Genomic DNA, 18,487 nt, shown 5'->3' with positions numbered 1-18,487 from the left:
TTGTAAGTTAAGTGGTTCAACAACATTCCCATAAAGGTCATTCCCTTTTTCACCAACCATTGTCGAGAGGTGTGTCTTCAGGTAGGTCCACATCAAGCATGAGATCATCGTCCTCAAGGTCACATGAGTCAAGGTTATTTAGGATGTCCTATGAACAAACACAACAATGATTTTAGGAGTGAAGATTTCAGTAAAATAGAACCACAGTTGTCTTGTGTGTACAACACTGGCACACACGGCTTGATTCCACACCGCCGCTCTAGACAAACTTGCTTGAGGCATCTGTCCTCATTATACAAGCACTACCGCAGATTTTTGAAAAACAATCCCCACTGTGATTTAATAAATTCACCCTGGATCCTATTCTCCCCTCAGGGACTGCCATCTCTCCTCTACACCTTTTCTGCCTCACTCCTTCCAATATCTGAGTTGCATGCAGGGAAAAAAAGGTATATTCCAAGTTGATCGAAAAGAGCAAAACATTCAAAAGAATGGTAACTTCTATAAACACAGGATTTATAATGATTTTAGGACTGCCATCTCTCCTCTACACCTTTTCTGCATCACTCCTTTCAATGTCTGAATTACATGCAGGAAAAAAGGTATATTCCAAGTTGATCAAAAACGGCAAAACATTCAAAAGAATGATAACTGCTATAAACACTGGATTTATAATGATTTTAGTTATACAAGTCTAACTATGCCATTACTCCAACTGCATTGCACAGCTCGCCACTTACGACTAAAAAATTCTAGTTACTGTTCTTGCCAAATAAAGTACATTGCTGAAAATCAAGGAACATGAGAACTTGGGAACTGCCACTCAACCAGCAGATGGACAAAATATTTTAGTACCTTATTTCTCCAAAACCAAAATGAAATATTTTATATTTTCAGCTTTAGAAGAAAGTCACCCTAAACAATTATAGTATACTTTCGATTATCTGTAACAATGAAGAGTGAAATGGTGCAGAGAATTGGAGAAGTCCTAGCGCAGAGAGACATTAGCTTCTTTCCACTGAAATAAATCTGCTCCTTAAAGGTCGGATCAGGATGAACAGTGTCCTGTGCTGAATGAATCACTCTGAAAGGCTGGAGAGTGTGAGCCCAATGTGGGACCTGGACTATTTCCAACCTAATTAACTTGTAACTACCCCAGTGCTTAGAACAGTGCTTGACATATAGTAAGCACTTAACAAATGCCATAATTATTATTATTATTAACCCAAAGAGGAGGTGCTTGGAAAACAACTTGGATTTCAACTCCCTTCCTTTTGCGTCACTTGGGTCTGCACCCCTTAAGCACTTTATCATTCATCCCACCAGCACTTATTTTCCTAACCTTATATTCTGCCGCTTCCCTATCTGTAATTTATTTTAATGTCCACCTCCCCCACTAGAGTACAAGCTCCTTGTGGGCAGCGAACATGGGTATCAACTCCGTTGGATTGTGCTCTCCCAAATTCTCAGTACAGTGCTCTGCACACAGTAAGCACTCATTAAATACTGCTGATTGCTTAAAAAAGGAATTAATTCAATTTTAATATTAAGGAAATCCACACATAGCACTTATAATCATACAATTGATTCTACAGTCAATAAAAGGCAGCCTGAATTTTAGAGCTGCCTTTTTTCACGAGAAGCTTGAGCATGTGACACACACACACACACACATATGTGTATTATAACATATATATGTAATGCAATAATGGCATTTGTTAAGCGCTTACTATGTGCAAAGCACTGTTCTAAGCGCTGGGGGGGATACAAGGTGATCAGGTTGCCCCACGTGGGGCTCACAGTCTTAATCCCCATTTTTTACAGATGAGGGAACTGAGGCTCAGAGAAGTTAAGTGACTTGCCCAAGGTCACACAGCAGACATGTGGCAGAGCCAGGATTCGAACCCATGACCTCTGACTCCCAAGCCCGGGCTCTTTCCACTGAGCCATGCTGCTTCTCATATATATATATATATACATATACATATATATGAGAAGCAGCATATATATATATATATATATATATATATACCTGTGTGTAGATACATATACAAATATATATATCAATCAATTATTGAGCACTCACTGTGTGAAGCACTGTACTAAGCACTTGGGAGAGTACTGTATAAGAGAGTTGGTAGACATCTTTCTTTATAAGAAATTTATATAACGGAGACTCCCATCAGGAATGAGAAATGAGCCTCAATCCTCAGATTGCAGAACTGAGAACCGATACAAAAGAGTTGATTATAGTGCATGACTTTGTACAGTGTCATTGGCCCCCGCTCCTCCCTGCCAGCCATATTTCCAGTGGGCAGAGTGCAGCGAGTGAGTAGGTGGGCTGGGGTGGAACCCACTGTAGACACCTCTGCCTATGTTAAGCCAGCTCCAGGAAGAATCAGTATTATAACCCAGTCTGCACAATTGTCTCCTCTAATATCAACCTACTCAGTGGTCTTTGCTCTGGCCTCACCCGCAGTCGACCTTTCAGTCAAGCACTTCCTCCTGCATGAAAGCCCCTCCCCTGACATATCCACCCTTCTTCAAAGCCCTACTGAAATCATGTCTCCTCCAGGGAGCCTTTGTGGACTATGCTTTCACACCTTCTGCCATATTTTCCTTCCTCGCCACCTCTCCTGTGTAATATGTCCCACCCCCATGCATTTAGGTATTCCTCCTACCATTGCCACAGCATTTATATACATATCCTTGAAATCACTTGCTTCCCTTACCTGTAATATGTCTCTGCCATTAGACTGAAAACTTCTTGTGGACAGAGATTGTGTCCACCAACTGTACTGTACTCTCCCAAATGCTTAATACAGTGCTCTGCACTAAGTAAGCACTCAATAAGTACCAGATTGACTAGAATTCAGGTATTCTGATTCCTAGAATGGTGTTCTTTCCACTAGATCAGCAGCAAGGCTCTTATAGACACACACACACAAAATATTTCAATCATGTTAATGGTTATGTCATTGACCACACTTGTGAGTTTGGCTAAATAAAAAATTCATCCCAAACTGTAATCCAAAAATAAAACCAAACCACCTGATATGACAAAATACTTGCCACTTGCCAACATCTGACATTACTGTCTAATCTGCCTAAGCCTTCCAGTCTTCTCAAGGTCTCTGCTCAAGGAGAGCTACACCTTTCCCAAATGCTACATGCCAGGCTGATTTGCCTGCCACTTATCTCCCCAAAGGCTGCTATTTCACTACATTGTTTGACAGAGGCTAAGTCTTTAAAATAGTTGTTCTCACTCCTTATTTGTGTAGGTTCCATTGCAGCCCCCCAAAATGTAGTCCCTTACTTACACATATTTGCACATTCTTAGGTGGCTTAGGTGGTGGCTGTGTGCATGTGATAATCAGGGCAAACTTGTTTGGGGTTTAAATTCAACTTTGCTTTTGCAATAATATGTCTAGAATGTAAATGCTGCAAGATATGTGCTCTACTGTTAAGTAATCCTGGAGCTCCCCCTTTTAATAGTCTGTCACTGAGAAGGAACCAGGAAAATATCTGCAAATTCACAAATATCTAGCTGAATATGATTTTAAAATGAACCTCCAGCCAGAAAAAGAATAGGATTCTTAATGAGTCGACACCATAGACTGAGCCAGTGCCAGCTCAGGAAATCCCAGACCTAATGAAAGGGGTTAAATAACAGAAAAGAAAACACGAAAAGCAAGGCTTTTGGCTAAGCCAATGCCAAGGTAAGCAGGTTCATTTTAGAAGTGCTGGAAGAGAGGAGTCACGTTAAATTAAAGGAAGAACTCAAATGAGAGGCCCAGTAGCAACGTTCTGCATAGCTGAAAAACTTTAATATAGACCCTAGTAAAGGAATAGTCTAGGAGAGGGGAAGAATGCACTTCTAACTGAATATTATTTTAGATCACCTTTCCTAATACTACAGCTCTTCAGACCCAGCCCCTAAATTTGTATATATGAACACACCCACCACCTTTGATAAAAAGAAATGACTCTGCCTTTTTAAGGCAAAAAACAGGCAATAACTGTTTAATGATTTTTATAATCACCTTCCACCACTGAATTTCACCCTCTAACAAGACTTTGCTTATCAACAGAGGAGGACAAAGCCTTTTCCCCAGTACTTAATGAAGTTTCCATTTACAGGCCGTGTAATGAAGAATGTCAAAGCTCTAGTGAATAATGGTAACAAGCTGAATGTATTGGTGGTCACCTTCACAGACTCTTCCTTAGCGATACTTAAGTGCTTACTATGTGCCAGGCACCGTATTAAGGGATGAGGTTGATACAGTAGAGAGAGAATCAGTCTCTCTCCCACACAGTGACCACAATCATAGCCCCCATTTCACAGATGAGGTAACTGAGACACAGAGTATTGAAGTGACTTGCCCAAGGTCACTTAGCATTCAGGTGGCAGGGTCTGGATTTGAACCCAGGTCCTTTTGACTTCAAAGCCCGTGCTCTAACAACTAGGCCACACTGCTTCCTCAACATATGAAACACACAGGAAATGCCACAGGATTTCAAATATGCTATCTTCATGAAGAAAATGAAGATAACTGAGTGTGGAAAACATGTGGGATCTTACTACTCATTACCTAGCAAGTCCGAAACATCCAACTATTGGAGAACACTGCTTACCATGCACTCCTACAACTGTAAGGCAGATTCAGACAATGGCAAAGCACAATAGACATGATCTTCGTTGCACATAAAATACAGAAAAATGCAGGGCACAATATCAAGACTCTATATAGTCAGTATTTGTCAGTATCAGGGAAAGAATATGGGCTTAGGAGAAATAGAACCTGGGTTCTAATTCCAGATCTGTCAGTTGTCTGCTTTGTGACTTTGGGCAACTTCTCTGTAAAAACCCTACTCCTTCCTATTTAGACTGTGAGTCCTGCGTGGGATAGGGACTGTGTCCAATCTGATTATCTTGTAACAATCTCAGTGCTTAGTATACTGCTTGGTATGTAGTGAATGCTTAAGTACTGAAATGAAAATAATAATATTTGTAGACCTTTCAAAATCATTTGACTCCTCTAGCTGTACTAGCCTTTGGTAGTTTGATAGGCAATTAACTGAGATTGTGCTAAACCTATGGCTGATCTCTACAGAATTAAAGGGACCAAATCATATCCTTTATCTCCCATGGTGTAACAGTTCCAGGCCTGTTCAAATTATTCTATGTGGCCAAGATGGAGAATGCAGTAGAAAATTCAATAAAGCTTACATACACAGAGTAGCAGCGTGGACTAGTGGATTGAGCACGGGTCTGGGAGACAGAAGGACCTGGGTTCTAATCCCAGCTCCGCCACTTGTCTGCTGTGTGACCTTGGGTAAGTCATTTCATTTCTCTGTGCCTCAGTTTTACCTCATCTGTAAAATGGGGTATAAGACTGTGAGCCCCATGTGGGACATGGACTGATTCCAACCTGATTACCTCGGCGCTTAGAACAGTGCCTGGCACATAGGAAGCGCTAAATAAATGCCATCTTAAAAAGAAAAAACTGGTCCACCATCATGGCCCCTGAATGCTGTCACACTGCAGAGATAGACAAGGAGGTAGAAAACCAAACTAGCAAGTCTAGAGCATTCCATGAGAGATTCGTATTAAATTGAAAATACGCAGGGTTGTACTACCTTCTTTTTGGCAAGTAGACTATACTTATCACAGACACAACACTGAGCTTCTGCAGTACGTCCACCAATGCTACATACTTGCCCCAATTAATATCCAGTGAAAGGCAGGATCATCAAAAATGAGATCCTAGTATGCAATCAGATCACCAGTACATCCTTCTTTCTTGGGTGGAGGGGGAGAATAAACAAAAAAAAAAACTGGATGCCCAAACAACTGCTCTACGGTGAGCTGAAACAGGAGGATCACAGAAAAGGTAGAGAGAAGGAAAGCTTTAAAAATACCACACAGTTAAACCTCAAACTATGTGTCATGCAGTGATCAGAAATGGGGTAACCATCATGGAACAGAAGCTTTGGGAAGACTGTGACGTGAAGAAAAAACATTAAGCTGCATCAAGAACCGTGCATAACAAATGCAACAATGCAGCAAGAAGTAAGCTCTAGAGATTCCTTATGTGAAAGGGATCGTCGGCTTCATTTCAGTTTTCTCAATCACATCGGCATCTACAAACGAAATCTTTAAAATCAAAACACTAAGTGAATATAAGGTGGTTCAGTACTGGGGTATCAAATGACTAAATTTACCTTCATCTTCGGTAAAATGGCTTTGAAAATCTTCTCTGATAGAAAATGATTATTTGTGGCCTGTCTTCCAGAAATCCGAGCCCATATTTGGGTCACGCTATCAAGGAAGAGGGTGGGAGAATCCATCAGAGAGCAGCTATCTTTCCAGCCACACAGCCAGGCTAGATTTTGAACCTCAACTAATTCTGTCCTGGCTCAGGGGACAAAAATTCAAGTCACAGGATGGTGATGGAGATTAGCAGGCAATCTGAGAAAGCTCTGAGAAACACTGCCCAAAGGGTTGTCGGAAGCTAAGGATTTGGGGATTACAAAAATCCGTAGGGCTTTGGGTTGGGAAATCCTTGTTTTGTGGAAGGTGCAGATAAGATTGGTACTGACACAGGTGAATTCTTTGGAGGGTTTTAGACTATTAGAAAGGAGCATGTCTACGAACTCTGTTAAACTGTGGTTGCTCATGCCCTTAGTACAGTGCTCTGAACACAATAAGCACTCAATAGATACAATTGACTAGAAACACCTCGATATATAGCCTGAACTGCCACGGCACATGGCGTATTCAGAAAATGGAGACAACGATGAAAACAATGCCGATAATCCAGAACAGTGTAAGCTGGTGTGAGAGTGATGGGGGTCTTTCCGAATGGTTAATTAGGTCAAATTTAACGTATCACATCTTATTAATATTAATTTACAACGATATCACGACTGAACAAATATTTAATGCTTTTAAAATGTCTGGCATATTTTGCTGGGAAAATTATTTTCCCATTCTGAAATACAGTGGACGTTCAGAGGATCACTGTAAATGACTAATTAAAATGCAAATAATAGACTTTTTCAAAAATACAAGAGAAGAGAAGGCCATATAAATGCATTACTAGAAGGCATGTGAAGAAATAAGCAAATACAGAATATAACTGTCTTTGCCTATAAATAACAATAACAAGAGCAGCTAACATAAAAATCAGCCAAATTTCCCATTTTCAGCCAGTTAGCATTAGAAGAAAAGAAATGTTAACGTGTGGATTAAATAGTGAGAAAAAATCTACAGTAATGAAAGAACCTATGAGCAATCTGACAAAGTGTACTCATTCACCAGTAAATTAATTTCTTTTACAGAAGATATGGCACTAGCTTCATCTCTTCAAAAATATTAAAACTACATATATAATAGTTCAGATACCAAAAGATACTCTTAGCCACTTATTTATACTTCAGGCAATCAGTGGTGTTTCCTGAGCACTTACCGTGTGCAGAGCACTTTACTGAGCGCTTAAAGGAATACAATATAACAGTTGATAGACACGTTCCCTGCCCAAATCGAGCGTACAATCTACAGTCTAGAACTTCATTCTATGTGTACTAATGATCTAGCAATTATTTTAATCCATTATTTCATATTTTATGAAGCAACTGCATAATCTAAGAAGCATATAACTGCTTAAAGCTAAACAGTACGAATTTTATTTTCCAAATTGTACTTGTTTATATTCCCATTGTTAAAGTTCCTACATAAACTGTATCAAGGAAAGAGCCTTTCCTCCTCATTCTTGTCTTGTCTTATGTTGTCGAGTTGTCTGCGACCTATAGTGATGCCATGGACACGTCTCTCCCGAATGCCCCACCTCCATCTGCAATTGTTCTGGTAGTGTATCCATAGAGCTTTCCGGGTAAAAATATGGCATTGCTTCCTTCCATGCAGTAAGTGAGTCTATGCCCTTGACTCTTTCCCATGTCGTTGCTGCCCAGCACAGGTGAGTTTTGACTTGTAGCAGATTGCCTTCCACTCGCTAGCCACTGCCCAAGCTAGGAATGGAATGGATATGCTTCTGCCTGACTCCCCACTCCTGAAGTCGAGAGAGGTATGACCCTGAGAGGGATCTCATTCTAGAGTTCCAATAAAACTATGCCTGTGAGAAAAAGCATTTTTGATATTGTCATCCATCCACTTATGCATCAGTTCATTCACCTAATTATTTTAATTTCCCCATAGTTCAACATCACCATCACCAACACTTCTACCTTCCTTCTCCTCTCCTACATCTCTTTCCTTTCTCTATCTAATTTTGTCATGTTGCCAGAGTGGAAGTTGCCCGCTCTGAGGGAAGCCTCTTTGTTTCTTATGCTCCAGTCAAGACACCTAACAAGACTCCAGCCAAGAACCCCTCAAACCGCCCCTCCATATCACCTCAAAATGCCCTGGAAGCTTCACCCAATCAGACCCTTCCATGAGCCTATATTTGGTTAAAAAACAATATTAAAAATGTGTCTGTGCTTTTTTAGATAATTTATAGGTAGTACAAGTGCTTAGTACAAGCACTTAGTACAGTGCTCTGCACACAGTAAGCGCTCAATAAATACGATTGATGATGATAGGTAGGGGTAGTGTTGATAAATAGGGGTAATGCCCATTTTACCGCACTGTATAACAGTTTTAGGTACTCTATTAGAAGCAGCATGGCCTAGTGGAAAAAGCATGGGCCTGGGTTCTAATCCTGGCTCCGTCACTTGTCCACTTTAGTGACTTTGGCAAAGACATTTAACTTCTCTGGACCTCAGTTCTCTCATCTACAAAATGGGACTTTAATACCTGTTCTTCCTTCTACTTAGACTGTGAGTTCCATGGGAGATCAGATTATCTTGTGTCTACCCCAGGGTTAGTACAGTGCTTGGCACATAGTAAGTGCTTAACTACCACAATAATTCTACTTCTGACTTTTACACGTTTCATGTTTCTATGATTGCTATTTATAACTAAATTCATTTTGCTAAATTATTCATCATTAACTGAATACATAATCCTTGGTAATTTGGGTAAAAGTTGAATGCATGGGCTTGGTTCAGGACCAATTGATTAAACCAATCAATTAGTGTCATTTATTAAGCATTTACTGCATACAGAATCCATTTATAACACTGTTCCTGAGAAAAACAGATTGCAACTTCCAACACTGATTTAAGATGCTGAAACTTTGAGGACTGACTATAACTGCATTTAATCAGTGCTGAGATCTGGGACTTTCTTTCATGCGTACCCCAATTCTGAGCCACGGAGCATATGGGTACAGCTGTTCTTCAAAATAATGGTTAGTTTTATGCTTAGTTTTATATGAGTTAAATAACATTTTTACCAGTCCACTTATGCATCCATTTTATACCCTTCTTTCCTTCTAATAAAAATAATCATAATAACAATGGTAATAATAATAACAATGGTGGCATTTTTTAAGCCCTTACTATGTGCAAAACACTGTTCTAAGCGCTGGGGAGGATACAAGGTGACCAGATTGTCCCACGTGGGGCTCACAGTCTTCACCCCATTTTACAGATGAGGGAACTGAGGCACAGAGAAGTCAAGTGACTTGCCCAAAGTCACACAGCTGACAATTGGCGGAGCCGGGATTAGAACCCATGACTTCTGACTCCCAAGCCTGTGCTCTTTCCATTGAACCATACTGCGCCAAGCACTGGGGTAGATATAAGTTAATCAGGTTGGACACAGTCCCTGTCCCACGGTAGGCTCACACTCTTTACCCCATTTTACAGATGAGGTAACAGGCACAGAGAAGTGAAGTAATTTGCCCACTGTCACATAGCAGACTTGTGGCAGAACAGGATTTGAACCCAGATCTTTCTGAATCCCAGGCCCACGCTCTATCCGCTAAGCCATGCCGCGGTCCAGTGCATCAGAGCAAACGGCAAGCTCTATACTTTAAGAAATTCAGGTGCAAAATTTGGCATGCCACCAATGTGGAATTAGTGGAATTATATAATTAATCCACTACCTTGAGGACTAATTTAATTACTGTTGAAGGGTAGGGAGCCCCAACAGGGCTAATCAGTCCCAGGCCCCACTCCCTCCAGTTACAGCTCTGCTGACACTTCAAATCTTTCTCTGCGAGTGTCTTGAGTGAGGCTACGGCTCTTTAGAAGCTAAAGAGCACATTCTCAACATCCCACCCCAAGTCGTGGCTGAGTGAACTGCCTTTCCTCCTTGTCACCCAGGGCATTTTGCCCCTGGCATTCTCTTTGAGCCAGCCAAGCTGCCTGTCTGGGACCCAACGCCAGTTCCCCTCAGTCAGCCAATGGTACTTACTGAGCACTCACTGCTAGCAGAGCACTGCACTGAGTGCTTGGAAGAGCACAATGTAATGATATAACAGACACATTCCCTGCCCAAACCGGGTTTACAGTCTCCACCACTGAGGAGAACCCATCACCACTGAGGAGAACCCATCCCGTCCTGCTTTCCACCAGTCCGGCAGGAAAGAGAACACCACCCGGCCTCGTAGAACCTGGGGAAAGTAAATGGCTGCAGAATCCATAGCTGCGGCTATGGGTGTGCTGTGGATTTGATCCCTAGGGCACTGAAATTCTGCTCCTTTGCCACATTTCCCTGACTTTTATTTTTTTAATGGCATTTATTAAGCGCTTACTATGTGCAGAGCACTGTTCTAAGCGCTGGGGAATTTACAAGGTGATCAGGTTGTCCCACGTGGGGCTCACAGTCTTCATCCCCATTTTACAGATGAGGGAACTGAGGCCCAGAGAAGTTGTGACTTGCCCAAAGTCACACAGTTGACAAGTGGTGAAGCCGGAATTTGAACCCATGACCTCTGACTCCAAAGGAAAGGCAGTTCTCAAACTTTGGTTTTTATTCTGAGCATTGTCTATTTCTGCCTGTCTCTTATGGTGTTTTGGTGTTTCATTGTTTCTCTGCTCCCGACCCGTCTGTCTCCAGTCCTCTCCCACTGATATCCATAAATTGTGAGGCCCTTCTATCCCAACTGCATACTCTTTCTCAAATCTTAGTTCAGTTCGCTGCATATAGTAAGTGCTTAATAAATACTATGAATACTACTACCGAGGCTCTCTCCTTCCACCATCCTTCCAGTCTCACAAGGTCATAACCTTCGCGTTATCCGACTCCGCTCTGTCATTCAACTCATATATTCAATCCATCATTAAATCCTGTTGGCCCCACCTTCAGAACATAGCTAAAATCTGCCCTTTCCTCTCCATCCAAACTGCTACCACGTTAATGCAATCACTCATCTTATTCTGCTTAGATTACTGCATCAGCTTCCTTGCTGACCTCTCAGCCTCCTGTCTCTCCCCACTCCAGTCCATACTTCACTCTGCTGACTCCACCATTTTTCTACAAAAATGTTCACGATATGTCACCCCACTCCTCAAAAAACTCCAGTGGTTGCCCATCCACATCTGCATCAAACAAAAACTCCTCACCAATGGCTTTAAGGCTCTCCACCACCTTGCCCCCTCCTACCTCACGTCTCTCCTACAATCCAGCCCACACACTTCACTCCTCTGGTGCTAACCTTCTCGTTATGCCTCGATCTCTCCTGTCTCGCCACCAACCCCTAGGCCACATCCTACTCTGGCCTGGAAAGCCGTCCCTCCTCAAATCCAATCCGACAGACAATTACTCTCCCTGCTTTCAAAGTCTTATTGAAGGCACATCTCCTTCAAAAGACCATCCCAGACTATGGCCCACCTCTTCTCACCTCCCACTCCCTTCTGCGTCACTCTGAATTGTTCTCTTTGCTCTCCCCGCCCTGTCCCAACCCCACAGCACTTATGTACGTATCTATAATTTTATTTGTATTCACGTCTCCCCTTAGACTGTAAGCGCACTATGGGCAGGGAACGTGTGTTTATTGTTGCATTGGACTCTCCCAAGTGCTTAGTTAGTACGGGGCTCTGCACACAGTAGGTGGTCAATAAATATGATTGAATGAATGAATTGAGGGGGCTGAGCATTTTATGAAGATCGATCAACCAATTTCATTTATGGAGAGCTTATGTGTACACAGCAGTATACTACGCATTTGGGAGAGTACAACACAACAACAGACACATTCCCTGCCCACAACGAGCTTACAGTCTAGAGGAGGCATCAGAAACATGCATATTTATAGTTATCTTTTTATTTTTAAAGATGATGATACTGTTGGTCATTGTTATCGAGGAGAATGGACTGAAAAGAGGAATGCAAGACACACAGATGTTCTTGAGGTACCCCTATACAAAAGCTGTTCTTCAGATTGCAGCTGTAGCCTCTGAATATAAGCACACAATATACCATCAATAACTTGTCATTTGCAAATTGGCAAGTTATAGGACTTCGCTAATCCTTACCAGCTATAAACCTACTGATACATGTCCTTAGAGATCAGGAAGAGTTTATCACCTTATTATAGACCTTGGCATCTTCATAACTTCATATTTTTAGCATTAACTGGCATGTTGTTTGTCAAAAAAAAGGGAGAGATGTAAATAGCCAGAATTTAAATGGCTAATTTAAGATGATTAACGGAGAGGTGGAAGCCTAATATTAAATAAAGAGCAAAACATGAAAAAGTACTTGTTTCAACAGTAGCAAATTTAAAAATGACTTACTCAACAAACCAACAATCTACATTTCAAAAGTTTAAGGCTTCAGAGGCTTTGTTAAAACAACATTTTTGCTTTGTTTCATTTTCTTGATATTGATTAACTATGATAAAAATTTTGGAGCCTATAACTATGATAAACATTCTGGAGACTAAAGCCTTAGGAGTAGTATGACAATGTGTACTCTGTTTCAGAAACAATACCAATAATTCATCTTTTGGATACTGTCTGAAATTCCTTGCTCAGAACTATATAATAAAATGGTCACTTGTTTTTCAGTAATTATACATTATTCATTTAGAGCTCATCAGTGAGAAGATGTATTGAGAAATATTTGCTTGCCCACTGATCCATTTGATCTTAGAAAAAATGCTAATGCATAATTCCCCAAACAGAGTAAATCGAATCATCTTTCAAACTAGAAGAAAATTACCCCAATATTACTGAAATCGAAACTCCAAACAAGCAATAATGCTAATTACTCTAACTTAAGTCTAACTCATGAATTACCAAACTCCATAGCAAGATCTACCTTTCAAAATGCTTTGAAAAATACCTATCATTTAGTCCCTCGTATTGAAAGACTGTCATATTTCTAGACTGTGAGCCTACTGTTGGGTAGGGACCGTCTCTATATGTTGCCAACTTGTACTTCCCAAGCGCTTAGTACAGTGCTCTGCACACAGTAAGTGCTCAATAAATACGATTGAATGAATGAATGAAAGAACCCAGTGTCCAAATTATAAAAATGTAAGTTTACATTAATCCAATATCAGGAATTCACAAGCAGGATCACAGGAGTTAGAGGACCTGGGTTCTAGTACTGACTCCACTGCTTATCTGATGTGTGACCTTGGGCAAGTCGGTTGACTTCTCTGGACCTCAGTTCCCTCATCTGCAAAAAGGAGATTCACGTCAATCGTATTTATTGAGCGCTTACTATGTGCAGAGCACTGTACTAAGCACTTGGGAAGTACAAATTGGCAACATATAGATTCAATACCTCTTCTCCCTCCTATATAGCCTATGGACTCCATGTGGGACTGTACCGTGTATCTCCAGTGCTTAGAACAGTGTTTGGCACATAGTAAGCACTTAACAAATACCATAATAATAATAATTATTATTATTATTACCCCAGAGCTTAGTGCAGTGTTTGGCACATAGTAAGTACTTAAACATCACAATTACTATTAGTCATTACATTCGAGAGAAGCAGCACGGCTTGGTGGAAAGAGGTTGTGGGTTCTAATCCCGGCTCCGCCACTTGTCAGCTGTGTGACTTTGGGCAAGGCACTTCGCTTCTCTGGGCCTCAGTTACTTCATCTGTAAAATGGGGATTAAGACTGTGAGTCCCACGTGGGACAATCTGATTGCCTTGAATCTACCCCAGTGCTGAGAACAGTGCCTGGCATATAGTAAGCGCTTAAATACCATTATTATTATTATTATTGTTATTATTATTCAAGGAAATGGCCTACCAAAAAAACTGAACTAGTTTTTTGTTCAGCCTGCCCGCTTCACTCCTCTAACACTAACCTACCCACTGTACATGTATCTCATCTGTCTCGTCTTGGCCAACTTGCCCACGTTCTCCCTTTGGCCTGAAACTCCCTCCCCCTTCATATCCATCAGGCCACCGCTCTCACCATCTTCAAAGGCCTACTAAAATCATATCTCCTGTATGTATATGTACATATATCATCTGTAAAATGGGGATTAAGACTGTCAGCCCCATGTGGGACAACTTGATCACCTTGTATCCACCCCCAGCGCTTAGAACAGTGCTCTGCACATAGTAAGCGCTTAACAAATGCCATTATTATTATTATTATCTCCTCCAAGAAGCTTCCCCTGACTACCCCTTGGCTTCCTGACCCTATTTGCCTTCCCTTTCATGTGTCACCGATGCATTTGGATCTGAGCCTCTTAAGCACTTGATATTCACCCCACCCGCAGCCCCTAAGCACCAGCTCGGCCCCTTGTCTGCTGTATGACCTTGGACAAGTCATTAAACTTCTCTGGGCCTCAGTAACCTCATCTGTAAAATGGAAATTAAGACTGTGAGCCCCCTGAGTATCCTGTATATTCCCCAGAGCTTAGAACAGTGCTTGCCACAGAGTAAGCACTTAAATAACATAAACAATTTACATCTTTCTACTCTCCCATTTTCCCTGTTTGTAATTTATTTTAATGACCATCTCCCCTCTGTTGTACTATACGGACCCAAGTGCTTAGATCAGTGCTCTGCATACAATAAGCGCTCAATAAATACTATTGATTGCTTGACTGATTGAAAGACTATAAGGTCCCTGTGTGTAGGGATCAAAACTATGAGCTCTATTGTATTGAATTCTCCCAAGGGCTTAGTTGAGTGTTCTGAACACTATAAGTGCTCAATAAATGCCATTGATTTGCTGACTGATTCTCTAAAGGTCCTGCTTAGCCAGCCACCCTCCTTTCCCTTTAAAAGACATGAACAAATCCTACCAGATTTTCTCATGAGAAACTTCCCCAAAAGGATCATGCCTCATCACTTCCTCCTATCCAATATGAGATTAGCACCATTCCCTCAGTTACCATATTAAATCTGGTTTCTATTATAATGTGATGATTGCAATCTTATGAAACCTTGTGTTAAGGTGCCTCACACATGGAAGGGAGCAGTGTATTCAAAAGGGTGGCATTCAGACTAGGGAAAAGGTTATTTTACAGAACAGGGACAATTTCATTACATCTATCCTTTCGGTCATTCCTTCGCACTGACAATTTTTTTATATTTGATGATATTGATTAAGCGATTACTATGTGCCAGCACTGTACTGAGTGATGAGGTAGATATAATAATAATAATAATAGTAATAATGGCATTTATTAAGTGCTTACTATGTGTAAAGCACTGTTCTAAGCGCTGGGGAGGTTACAAGGTGATCAGGGTGTCCCACGGGGGGCTCACAGTCTTCATCCCCATTTTACAGATGAGGGAACTGAGGCCCAGAGAAGTGAAGTGACTTGCCCAAAGTCACACAGCTGACAGTTGATATAAAATAATTTGGGTGGACAAAGTCCATGTCCCATATAGGGCTCACAGTCTTCATCCTCATTTTACAGACATGACAATCAGGGAAGTGATTTGCCCAAGGTCACACAACAGACAACTGGTGGAGCGGGGATTAGAACCCAGGTGCTTCTGACTCCCAGGCTCTATCCACTTGGCCACACTGTTCCTCACACAGTGTTGTTCTCAAGAATGTTGTTAATAAACCTTACAACTTCTCAAGGATGCCGTTACCCAGGTTCAAAGAAATCAAAATATTTAGTGTACTTCATGGAAATAAATTTATTGTAGCCTGCTACTATGAAAGAGGTCTGAGCTTTTGGTTTGAAACGTGTAAAATACCTGGTAGCTATCCAGCTTCATACTGATTAGAAGTTACTAAAACAATGGTTTTCATAATGTCTGCTGTGTGACCTTGGGTAAGTCACTTAACTTCTCGGAGCCTCGGTTACCTCATCTGTAAAATGGGGATGACGACTGTGAGCCCCACATGGGACAACCTGATCACCTTGTATCCCCCCCGGCGCTTAGAACAGTGATTTGCACATAGTAAGTGCTTAATAAATGCCATTATTATTATTATTATTATTATTATTATTTAAAGATATTTACCAAGAATAGCCTGAAGAACATGGCCATAAAAGGGGCTCCAATAGGCCCTGTATGGAACATCAGTATGAACAGCATTTTTTAACCCCTACTGGGAACAGTACTGAACTAAATGCTTGGCAAACATATAAAAGTAGTCAAAGATGCCTCCGCCCTCCAGGATTTTACAAACTAATAATGGACATAAATTGAAAAACCCACTGTGAAGCAGAATAATCTAGTGGATATAGCACCGCGATGGGAGACAGAAGGACCCGGGCTCTAATCCCAGCTCCACCGCTCGTCTGTTGTGTGACCCTGGGCAAGTCACTTAACTTCTCTGAGCCTCAGTTACCTCATCTGTAAAGTGGGAATTAAGACTGTGAGCTCCTCGTGAGACATGGACTGTGTCCAACCTAACTTGTATCTACCCTACTGGTTACTACCGTGCCTGGTATATAGTAAGCACTTAGCAAATACCATAAAAAAAATAAGGACAAGAAAATCGACAAGAATACTAAACACTGGCAAATAAACGACAGATAAACACATGAGTATTGATGGTGAATGCTATGGACAAATTAGCACAATGTGAGTTGAAAATAAAGAGGTCATTTTCTTTCTTGGCATGGCAGATTAACTACAGTGAGAGGGACTATATAATTACATAAACACACAATACTGGACAATCTTTACACCTCAAAATTGATTACTATAATGTGGGTCTATTTTCCAAGCAGATAGCAAGCACAGGATAAACAATTATGAACACATAAACAATTTTAATTTAGCCAGGAGAACAAAGTATAAACCTATTTTATAGTGTGCTACCTAATTTGACTCATATATTAGTAATGAGAATAGACTGAAGCTTACTGTGATCAGATTCAATTGTTTATCTTATCTGATTCAATTTTATCAATGTTTTCACTGTAAACAATAAGAGAATAGTAGAACCATAAATCAAAAAGTCGCAAGTGAATTTCACTCCGAGCTTGAGGTAAATATTTTATTCCAGAACTCAGAGGATTCATTTAAATAGCATCCCTAAATCTAAGAAATCCCATATAAGGCAAAAAGATATACACCACCACAGGAATTAGAAAAACGAAATCAAATTCTAAGTTACAAATGTAAATAAAGGCCTACAAAAAGCTTAGCACTCTTTTTAATACCACAGTGTAATGTTAAAATTTTAGCTTCATTATATAGATCTGCATCATTGGTTATGAAATCATTTTAATAAATTTTATTTATAAATACAATTGAATAAGTTTAATTCCAATTTCAATTGGAATTAAAATTTTCAAGTAATTAGGAATATCAACTGAACATAACTGATTAGTATTAATAGTTCATCTAACTGTACTGCATTCCATATGACAGTAGAATACATCTTGAAACATTCTGGGTGAATGTGACCATTTTTACTTAAAAATGTCTAAATATCAGAAAAGCTTTTTATAATTTTTTTATTTGACAAGTTTTCACACAGTATGAAATCTGTCCCACTGGTTTAAAATTTAATGTTCATTCAATCGTATTTATTGAGCACTTACTGTGTGCAGAGCACTGGACTAAGCACTTGGGAAGTACAATTCGGCAGCAAATAGAGACAATCTCTACCCAACAAAGGGCTCAATATGACACTATTAAAGCTATTAAGCCTTAACACAGCGTTTATTCCTTCCCATATATTTCAAAAAAGATGGACAGTAGCACAAAGACTAACTTATTAAAGGGAAGTAAATCTATTCCAAATGGATTTAATAGAAGAGCAATACTAAAGGGAAGTCACCCATAACCTGTGGCTTTAAGTTAGCCTGTAAACTCCTAAATTACATTCAGGGCAACATTCTTTCCTTTCATTGATAGTTTATGATTCTTTCAGGCCTAAACGTCTAGGTCTTTTCAACTAAATGTGAATCACAGGAGTTTGGGTATTTGTTTGTTTGTTTTTACTGAGAATAAAATTAGGGCAGAGGATTAGGCCTATTATTTCTTCACCCTATACCCATAGAAACATTAAGCATCACAGTATCCAGAGACTCATTTGCAAGCCAGAGTTTGAGTAAACCAGAAGTCTTATTTATCCACCATTTTTCCTACATATAAAACAATGTCTTGCATGAAAGTGTTATTCAGCCAAATTTAAGGAGCAATAAAAATAAGGTAAACAAGGAAAATCTCTATTTTTGACAA

The 18,487-nt window shown here is 40.3% G+C and overlaps 1 protein-coding gene across 7 annotated transcripts in view; it reads right to left on the bottom strand.

Annotated features, from left to right (window-relative positions):
* CCSER2 (coiled-coil serine rich protein 2) overlaps nt 1-18,487 on the bottom strand; it is a 239,519-nt gene that overhangs the window by 99,307 nt on the left and 121,725 nt on the right. For all 7 annotated transcript variants that reach the window (XM_038744236.1, XM_038744235.1, XM_038744238.1 and 4 more), the window contains one exon: nt 58-148. In XM_038744236.1, coding sequence (XP_038600164.1) covers nt 58-148 — 91 coding nt within the window. The remainder of the gene's footprint in view (nt 1-57; nt 149-18,487) is intronic.

This window comes from Tachyglossus aculeatus, chromosome 3 (assembly GCF_015852505.1).
Source record: "Tachyglossus aculeatus isolate mTacAcu1 chromosome 3, mTacAcu1.pri, whole genome shotgun sequence".
Lineage (NCBI taxonomy): Eukaryota > Metazoa > Chordata > Mammalia > Monotremata > Tachyglossidae > Tachyglossus > Tachyglossus aculeatus.
The sequence above is the reverse complement of the archived record's forward strand: the minus strand, read 5'-3'. Positions and strand labels throughout refer to the sequence as shown.